A 10,932-nucleotide genomic window follows, 5' to 3' on the forward strand; every position below is an offset into this window, starting at 1 on the left:
CTTTTTTGTTTACAGTTTCGGCAATCCATCAAACGTTTCTTCGGCCATCATAGCAAGGGAGGGCTCTCTCAAACAGAAAAAGGATACGACAATACTCTAATGTCCCCCGCCCACAGAATGTCCTGCCTCAACGATTCTTCCCGACAATGCTCAGAGACCAACGTCTCAATCATCCTTAAAAAGTCTAAAAATAAAAAAGTAATTATCGCCGAAGATACCTCAGAAGTCACAAATAACGGGACCGTAAGGAACTTTCTTAGAGAAACAGAGCTGTGCACGATTAAAGAAAACAGAACTTCGTCAGAAGCTGAAAGATCTGTCGAGACTACGCACGAAGACGACAGCAGCAGTAGGAAACAGGATTACGACGAATCTTCAAGGCTATTCGAAGACAGACAGACAACGGGCAAGCTCGACAACGTCACCTACATGATGAAAAACGTTTACGGCAATCTAGCCTTCGAGGAACATGCTACAGACTCTCCAGACGATAACAACCTCACTGAGTTCCAAGTCACTAAGAAACCGAAACTGATCACACATAGCTATTCCCTCGACTTCAGCGGCGTTTCTAACCATAGCAATAAGAGAAAACTCTCTATAGAAAGTAAACTAGAGTCACTGAATCAATCTAAAACTTTGTTTAAGAATACTGTAGTAAGCAAGTTCATCGGTCACAATCCTAAACTCGGTCAAGATAACATCAAGAGCTATCTGTGTCGTTTCGATAAAAACGAAAGTGAAAAAGACGATTTGTAGCTGAAAGGGTAAGGAAGTAAGGACTAGTCTAGTGGATTCGAAGAAGAAAGTTTTCAATTATTTATATTTTGTAATGCGTGATCGAAGGAGTGTAGTATAATTATATTTCTGTAATCCTCTCTTATTGGAAGGGTTATTAGGTGCTGTGCCGGTCGGCAGTTTTAAAGAAAAGAGCTATCGTCAAATGTCTGTGATATAGATTTGAGTGCCAAACGAAAATGAACAGGTATTGAAAATGTTTGGAATTCAGTATTTGGAAAGATTACATAACTCATGAATTCGAGTAACCAGAACCAGTGTTCATTCGAACCTACGTGTCTCTGCGATGAAGATTACAAGGAAGTTGCCAATTATTATAATATAGGATTAAAAATTATTTTTTAACTAGAATAAGGATCATTCCTTGAGTTTGTGTAGTTTGATATTCGGATTTTTAATACGATTTTAGCGCTTCGCGAGAAACAACTACGAAATTTTTAAATGTAAGTATAATTATATTTTCTAAAATTTCGGTGAACTACGATGATTGATGGTTAATGTTAATATTTTGTCGTTTTAATAAATTTTAGATGTCAGACGAACGAGGTCGACCGAGATAGTAAATGTACAACGACTAGTTGATGTTTTTAAAGAATTCATATATTATATTCTGATTACATCGTTGGTCCTAAGGTCAAGCCTTGAGGTAACCCACAGACTGGTTTAAAAGGCTATATTTACTCCATTGGGCCAGTAGGGTTCCCTTTAAGGGGGAATTAAAAAAGGTATATAATTCGTTCAAACCTAAATAAGCATGCACGATTTTAAACGTATCTCTTAGTAAAGCAATTACTTGCACAAGTCGATAAATCAAATCATAACAGGCTGTTGGAAAAGTTGCGTTTAAAAAATTTAGATTTTGTAAAATTTATGGCCAATTTGTGTTTGTGTCCGGGGATGATAAACGATTTTAGAGCGGACACCGTGTTTCGTGTTCCGAGAAGCTGTAATTATACCGAGCTGCAAAACGCTTGTTACCTACACAGCCTAATTAAGCATGACCACACCCAAAATACATGGCATAAATGCCGTGCAGTGCAGTGTACGAATACATAGATGCATTATACTCGTGAAATTCAAAATTCTTTTTTCCGGAAAATTCTTTAGAGAATCTAATTGTGTAAACTTAAATAAATAGGCTCTAAAAGAGTATGCTGAAGTAAGGATCGTCCTTAATCTATGTAAAAGTAATGGTAAGAGTTTTCATATAAGGTAAATGTGGCTAATTCCGTCATAGGGACTATTCCGTCCACGAGAAAAAACCTTTTGCTTTTAATTGCTGAAACTAAAAGCAATCGCTGCTTTGGCAATGAAATTATCAATTTTGTTCGTTGTTTGAGAAAAAATTGTATTTGAGCGAGTTGAAAGCCAAAAGAAAAACTAGAAAGTGTCAAGTTATTTTATGTGAATTTTAAATTAAATTACCTTTTTTTTAATTTCGGAAATTTACGGCATAATATCAATACCTACCTATTAGGCACCTCAAATTTTTTTTGGCTGCTACTTAACTGATCACCAGATTTAGTAGAATTTAATACCAAAAAAATATATTTTACCACCCTAAAATAATGATTGATCACCAAAATTATAACACCATTTCAATGTGAAATGATTACCAATTTTATTACATTTTACATAACCTAACCTAACCTAACTTAAGACGAAAAATAAATAAAGAGAATAATAATAATAACCCCGCGGGGGCAGCTTGTGGCGAGCTGACGGTGAGTGGCGACACCGCGGACCCCTATTCCAGAGGGCCCTGTCATCTGGCCCTCGCCTCTGTGCTTGCCTTGATTGGCCGGCCAGAGTGGAGTCGCAAGAGCGGGACCTATGTTCCAGGTTGGAAGTGTAAAATGTCATAACGCCGGCGGCCTGCTGAACGTATCACCGGGATCTGGCTACTGCAGACTCACCTCTGGACAACCTTACAGCCGCTCCGAAGTGTTGCCCTATTGTCGCACCGTGCGTGCGGCCGTTGTAGGGCCCACTAAATGAGTAGGCGAGTCACCACCTGTCTTACACAATTTTGAGACTGATTGTCACGGCAGGTGTCCGCTAGTCTCTTCCCATAGCCCATTATCCAGTCCATCCAACTTGCATATCAATAGCCCATGACCTTAGTTCCCATCGCAGCACAAAAGTGCTGCACTGCAATAGTCTTTGCACATGATCTGCATTAAACGATAACCATTAGCCTGTCAGAAACTTACGGCATCAGTTTTTTTTTTTAAGTACTTTTAGGTCCAGCAGGTATGCTGAACTTCATTAACGTACACTCGCGCTATACTATGTATATTACTTGTTCCAAACATCTCTACATTTTCAAATCTAAATAAAAGGTCATCTTCATCAGACGCATACCCGCGTTACACAAAACGAAACTCCAATGACGAATGCTTAAGTAGTAGAAATGACGCACATTCGTGTCATATAGAACTTAAACTCAATGACGCCCCAATGTCAAAAAATTCAGTTCCAATGACGTCTCCACGTCATACAAAACAACATCAATGACGCCAACACGTCACACAAATGAAATCCAGGTCACACAAATGATAAATCCATGTCACACAAATGACAAATCCATGTCACATTAATGACGCCTCCACGTCACACACAAATGACGCCAACACGTCATATACAAATGACACCTCCATGTCATACAAATGACGCCAACACGTCATACACAAATGACACCTCCATGTCATACAAATGACGCCAACACGTCATACACAAATGACACCTCCATGTCATACAAATGACGCCAACACGTCATACACAAATGACACCTCCATGTCATACGAATGACGCCAACACGTCATACACAAATGACTCCTCCATGTGACCCAAGCTCATATTAACGTCGCTTATTCCGTCCCAATTAACCGCGATAGGCTAGACATGTCCTATATTTAATGAAATAAATAAGACATAATTCAATAGCACAAATTTCCGATCACTGACCACCAGCACAAGTCCACACATCAATCTGTAATCATAAAACATAAAAATATCAATATAATAGGCATTTCAAATATGTACCTATCTACTCATAAATGTATCAATTTTCTCACGACGTTGCAATTTGATGACAATAATGTTGATCATTTATAGATAATAGGTACATATAAAACAATAATCTGTGCTAAATAGCCATTAAATCGACGGGTACATAACTATCAACTTATGAACTCATTCCAAAATCTAAAGTCTGCCGCTTTAATAAGTACTACAATAATTATAATTTCATTGTAGGTAGATGTCGTAATAGCAACCGACTAAAATAATTGTACCATTCAAATGATATGGAAAATTATGGTTATATTCCAAATACTTTTGCAAAAAACACGTACCTAGAGTCAGATACTCGAATTACTCATCCATCTAGGTACGAGTATTAACTATTTTACCGTCGTTGGCAAAACGTAGGTTACCTACATTCATTAAAACAAACCAAACTAAATTCAATACTTTTACAATGAATTGATGTAAAATTTTACTTTGTTTTTTGATTTTTCGCTGATTATACAACTAAGCAGTCATGGATAATAAAACTACCGTATATATATTTTTTAGCTTTAAATTATCTTGATAATTTAAAAGAACACTACAAAGCATTAATGTAACGAAAGTCTAAGCTTCTTACAGCTACAAAACTGCATTCGAAACACATAAACCACCACTTGAAGTTCATAAAATCAATCCATTATGTAGGTACTTAGGTACCTACTATTGAAATAAAGACAACTTACGTTTTTATTCTACCGATCGAATCTAAAAATCCTATTGTGGGTTAGTGGTACGTTAACACTTCTGATATTATAAATTTATCTATGACTAGCTGTTGCCCGCGACTTCGTCCGCGTGGAATCTTTATCTTCAACATTTTACATCTTTAGTACCTATAATTTTCATATCCAAGCAATGTTGAAATTAAGTACTTTTCTTTTTTAGCAAAGTTGTATGAAGTTTTAAGTCAAGTGAATTTTGATGTTGGTTGCTGAAATTACTTTTCTTGTATTCTCATAATAGGTACCTATTATGGGAATATGCCCTTATACAAAGATTCAAGTTCCGCACTCACAAAATATCCGATCTCCATACAAACTTTCAACCCTTTTCTCACCACCTTGGGGGATGATTTACAAAAATGCTTGAATTAGTTTTCTTGTATTTTAATTTAATACCTTTTTACAAAGTTTCAAGTTGCTAGCTTAGAATAAAATTTGCACCCGAAGACGAACTTTCATCCCCTTTTTAACCCCCTTAGGGGTTGAATTTCCAAAAACGTTGCAATCACTTTTTTTTGAAATCGGCTATTATGCCTTTCTAAGAAGTTTCAAAGCATTTGTAATGTATTAAAATTTTCAACCCCTTTTTAACCCTGTTAGGGGATGAATTTTACAAAACGCTGAAATTACTTTTCCTGTCTTCTAATAATATCCCTAAATACAAAGATTCAAGTCCCATACTCGAAAAAATGTTTGATATCCATACAAACTTTCAACCCCTTTTTCACCACCTTAGAGGATGAATTTTCACAAACGCTGATATTAGTTTTCTTGTATTTTAATAATATATCTTTTTACGAAGTTTCAAATTCCTAGCTCAAAAGAAAACTTTAACCCCATACAAACTTTCATCCCCTTTTTAACCCTGTTAGGGGATGAATTTTACAAAACGCTGAAATTACTTTTATTGTCTTCTAATAATATCCCTAAATACAAAGATTCAAGTCCCGCGCTCGAAAAAATTTTTGATATCCATACAAACTTTCAACCCCTTTTTCACCACCTTGGGGGATGAATTTTCTAAAACGCTGAAATTAGTTTTCTTGTATTTGAATTTGGTACTTTTTTACAAAGTTTCAAGTTCCTAGCTTAAAATAAAATTTCAGACAGATTCAAGTTCCGCTCACAAAATATCTGATCTCCATACAAACTTTCAACTCCTTTCTCACCACCTTGGGGGATGATTTTCAAAAATGCTTGAATTAGTTTTCATGTTTTTTAATTTAATACCCTTTTTTTGCAAAAAGTTCAAGTTCCTAGCTAAAAATTAAATTTACATCCCAAGACAAACTTTCAACCCCTATTTCACCTCCTTAGGGATTGAATTTCCAAAAACGTTGCAATTACTTTCTTTTTGTAATCGGCTATTATGTCTTTCTAAGAAGTTTCAAAGCATTTGTAATGGATTCAAACTTTGAACCCCATTTTAACCCTGTTAGGGGATGAATTTAACAAATCGCTGAAATCACTTTTATTGTCTTCTAATAATATCCCCAAATGCAAAGATTCAAATCTCGCGCTCGAAAAAATGTATGATATCCATACAAACTTTCAACCCCTTTTTCACCAGCTTAGGGGATGAATTTTCAAAAACGCTGAAATTAGTTTTCTTGTATTTTAATTTAAAACGTTTTTACAAAGTTTCAAGTTCCTTGCTTAAAATAAAATTTGCTCCCGCAGACGAACTTTCATCCCCTTTTTAACCCCCTTAAGGGTTGAAATTCCAAAAACGATGCATTTTTTTTGTAATCGGCTATCATGCCTTTCTAAGAAATTTCAAAACCATTTGTAGTGGATTCAAACTTTCAACCCCTTTTTAACCCTGTTAGGGAATGAAATTTACAAAACGCTGAAATTACTTTTTCTGTCTTCTAATAATATACCTAAATACAAAGATTCAAGTCCCACACTCGAAAAAATGTTTGATATCCATACAAACTTTCAACCCCTTTTTAACCCTGTTAGGGGATGAAATTTACAAAACGCTGAAATTACTTTTCCTGTCTTCTAATAATATCCCTAAATACAAAGATTCAAGTCCCACACTCGAAAAAATGTTTGATATCCATACAAACTTTCAACCCCTTTTTCACCACCTTAGGGGATGAATTTTCAAAAACGCTGAAGGAGCATTCCACGGGCTGTCCCATACAAACGCATTTTATTTCCTGTGTTGCGACTTTTTTTTCGGCATTTAAAGCAATCGATTATTTTTCTGTGCATATTTTTGACTAATTGTCATAAAAAAGAAACTCTTATACCTGCAAATCTTCAGAAAATTCACGTTTGTACGGGACAAACGGTAGATGATTTCATGGAATGCCCCAAATTAGTTTTCTTGTATTTTAATAATATATCATTTAACTAAGTTTCTAATTCCTAACTCAAAATAAAACTTTAACCCCATACAAACTTTCATCCCCTTTTTAACCCTGTTAGGGGATAAATTTTACAAAACGCTGAAATTACTTTAATCGTCTTCTAATAATATCCCTAAATACAAAGATTCAAGTCCCGCGCTCGAAAAAAAAATTGATATCCATACAAACTTTCAACCCCTTTTTCACCACCTTGAGGGATGAATTTTCTAAAACGCTGAAATTAGTTTTCTTGTATTTGAATTTGATACTTTTTTACAAAGTTTCAAGTTCCTAGCTTAAAAAAATTTGGCCCCGTAGACGAACTTTCATCCCCTTTTTAACCCCCTTAGGGGTTGAATTTCCAAAAACGTTGCCACCACTTTTTTTTGTAATAAGCTATTATGCCTTTTTAAGAAGTTTCAAAGCATTTGTAATGGATTAAAATTTTCAACCCCCTTTTAACCCTGTTAGGGGATGAATTTTACAAAACGCTGAAATTACTTTTCCTGTCTTCTAATAATATCCCTAAATACAAAGATTCAAGTCCACCACTTGAAATTTTTTTTTGATATCCATACAAACTTTCAACCCCTTTTTCACGACCTTAGGGGTTGAATTTCTCAAAATCGCTTCTTATCTCTTGTACACTTTATAAATGCAACCTGGCGCGCAAATTTCAACTTTCTGGCTTTTGTAGTTTCGGCTCTGCGTTGATGAATCAGTCAGTCAGTCAGTCAGTCAGGACACTTGCATTTATATATATAGATATATATTAATATTATATTATATAATATTATATAATAATATATTATATTATATTATATTATATTATATTATTATTATATATATATATATATATATATATATATACTGTCGTGACTTACTGACTGACTGATTCATCAACGCAGAGCCGAAACTACAAAAGCCAGAAAGTTGAAATTTGCGCGCCAGGTTGCATTTATAAAGTGTACAAGAGATAAGAAGCGATTTTGAGAAATTCAACCCCTAAGGGGGTTAAAAAGGGGATGAAAGTATGTATGGGGTTAAAGTTTTCTTTTAAGCTAGGAATTTGAAACTTCGTAAAAAGATATATTATTAAAATACAAGAAAACTAATTTCAGCGTTTTTGAAAATTCATCCCCTAAGGTCGTGAAAAAGGGGTTGAAAGTTTGTATGGATATCAAAAAAAAATTTCAAGTGGTGGACTTGAATCTTTGTATTTAGGGATATTATTAGAAGACAAATCCATGGTGATGTATATATATATAAAGAAGATTACTCTAATTATAAAATGGTGGTGCCTCTTTAACTTTGCTCACCCGTTACCATCAAGATGTCGTCTCTTTGACCTCCCCAATCCAGCCCATCGACACCCCATACTTTGATAAATTATGAAAGCCCTTATTACCAACATTGAGGCATAGAATTAATCTTATCGAATTAAAATGACTGCTGTTGCATTTTGGTGGCACATACCATACTTGCTTTTAACATAGACGTATTATACTTACTTTTCTTTAGGTTGGTATGATTGGTAGTAAAACGTCAAACGTCATTTGAATTGTCGTGAACGTGAAAATACGTGGTTATTTTTTATTGTAATTGGTAAAATAACTTTAGCTGTTATTTAAATGGGGGCCAAATCTTTAAGGAAATGTGAAGTTTGTAGTGGGTGTGTAAGAAGACTAACTACTGACGCATTTTTGGCCAAATTTCCAACTTGATCCGAACAGGTCGGTAAACTGATGTTTGTATGCAATATTTTCATTTTTTACTTTGAGTCGTTAACAGTTACTAATTTAATTAGTTTTAGTCGTGTACAATCCATGATTAAAACGAAAATATTTTTTGAATAAAGTATTTTTAAGTAAAAAACTAAGTAACCTATGACACGAATAGTGTACGACCAATTTTATCGATAATCTCTTTATTTCAGATGTCGATTATGGGCAAAGCTGAGGAAAAGGAAATGAGGATTTGGCGTATTTATTTACCTATTCAAAAGCTGAATGGAAACAAGTTCATTTGTGGAAATCATTCTCCATCCAGTGCCTTCAATAAAAAGGGACCAGATTAAAAAAGAATGCGCGCGAATTCAGCATATTGTAATATGCCTACTTGAATAATAAACTATGTTATTTTTATCATGTAAAATAAAATTGTTTATATATATATAATGTTCTTTTATTTTATTAATAGGTAGTACAGTAGGTAAATACAGCAGCACGTATCGCACATTTATCGATATCGATAAACAGTAGGTACTGGAAGTGTCGAGCCCTAGCGTTGTTTTTTTTTGTGTTGGTAGTATTGTGTGGTTTTTCTTTTTTTAACAATTATGGCCTGGATGCGAGATCTTTAAGCCTGTATTTGGTGTGTTGGGATATGTACGTTCATAATTCGGTTCGAGGATTGTTCGAGAGTGCCGACTCTTAAAACGTAGTGATTATATGCTCTTTGCCCCAATCCAAGTGAACGAGTCTGAACAACCGTCTGTTTAACTCCCGCTTACCCCTACCACTTGCTAACTCAAATGTTGCCAGGTAAGTCATTAAACATTACCCATTACCCTAATAATAAATTCAGGTATTTTAAGAAAGTTGCCAACTAAAATTCACATACTACTGGAAATACTACTGGAAAAAGGTGACGAAGTGGATTAATTAATTTTATAGTCTTCTTCTTCTTCCTAGCGTTATCCCGGCATTTTGCCACGGCTCATGGGAGCCTGGGGTCCGCTTGACAACTAATCCCATGATTTGACGTAGGCACTAGTTTTTACGAAAGCGACTGCCATCTGACCTTCCAACCCAGAGGGGAAACTAGGCCTTATTGGGATTAGTCCGGTTTCCTCACGATGTTTTCCTTCACCGAAAAGCGACTGGCAAATATCAAATGATATTTCGTACATAAGTTCCGAAAAACTCATTGGTACGAGCCGGGGTTTGAACCCGCGACCTCCGGATTGAAAGTCGCACGCTCTTACCGCTAGGCCACCAGCGCTTCTTTATAGTATTATATTAAATATTTGCACATTTTTATTAAAAATATGGTTATGATTTTGGTGGTCATTTACTATTTTTGGGTTTACAATGATTATTTTGGAGTAATTTGCTTTAATAAGAAGATTAAAATAGGATAACAAGATTTAAAAATTTGGTTATAATTTTACATTAAAATGGAGTTCTAATTTTGGTGGTCATTTACTATTTTTGGGTTTACAATGATTATTTTTGTGTCATTTTCTTTAATAGGATAGCAAGATGTAAAAATTTGGTTATCATTTCACATTAAAATGGGGTTTGAAATTTGGTAATCATTTACTATTTTTGGGTTAATAATGATTAGTTTGGTGTCATTTCCTTTAAAAGGATAGTAAAATGTAATAAAATTGGTAATCATTTCACATTAAAATGGTGTTATAATTTTGGTAATCATTCATTATTTTAGGGTGGTAAAATATATTTTTTTGGTATAAAATTATACTAAATCTGGTGATCAGTTAAATAGCAGCCATTTTTTGTTTCAAGGAAATACCTACCTCGTTTACGGAATAATACCAATACCTGTGAGGCACCTCACATAAATTCCATATCGATTCTTTACTTTTACATAGACGATTGGACACTCATTTTTAGCAATAATTTTTACGGACGTAACTTTCCAAGTTTCGTTTATAGCACCAAACTAAGTACACTTTTTGTGGGCAACAAGTTAGTGACATTGTTCAACGTTTAGTAAATAGGTACAATAATTTAGCCTTAAAAATATTTATATGTAACTTCTCAGAAAATCTTTAAAAGTCTTAATATTAAATATTTAAATAAATTGTCTTTTATCAAATTTTGAAAATTCATTTATTTTATACCCACCTTATATATTTATAAATAGACGAATTTAGTATTTTTCACTTTAAAACGCCGCAGGATCGAAACTGTAACGTAAGGTAGGGTAATGGTAACATTCCATTTCTAACCGCA

At 34.5% G+C, this 10,932-nt stretch overlaps 1 protein-coding gene across 1 annotated transcript in view; it reads left to right on the forward strand.

Annotated features, from left to right (window-relative positions):
• The window catches only part of LOC134671515 (parapinopsin-like), a 78,245-nt gene extending 75,759 nt beyond the window's left edge, over positions 1–2,486 (forward strand). The window contains exon 7 of the mRNA XM_063529380.1: positions 16–2,486. Within this exon, the coding sequence (XP_063385450.1) occupies positions 16–759 (744 nt within the window). The 3' untranslated portion in view covers positions 760–2,486. The remainder of the gene's footprint in view (positions 1–15) is intronic.
• The last annotated feature ends 8,446 nt before the right edge of the window (positions 2,487–10,932 follow it).

The sequence above is a fragment of the Cydia fagiglandana genome, chromosome 15, assembly GCF_963556715.1.
Source record: "Cydia fagiglandana chromosome 15, ilCydFagi1.1, whole genome shotgun sequence".
NCBI classification, from domain to species: domain Eukaryota; kingdom Metazoa; phylum Arthropoda; class Insecta; order Lepidoptera; family Tortricidae; genus Cydia; species Cydia fagiglandana.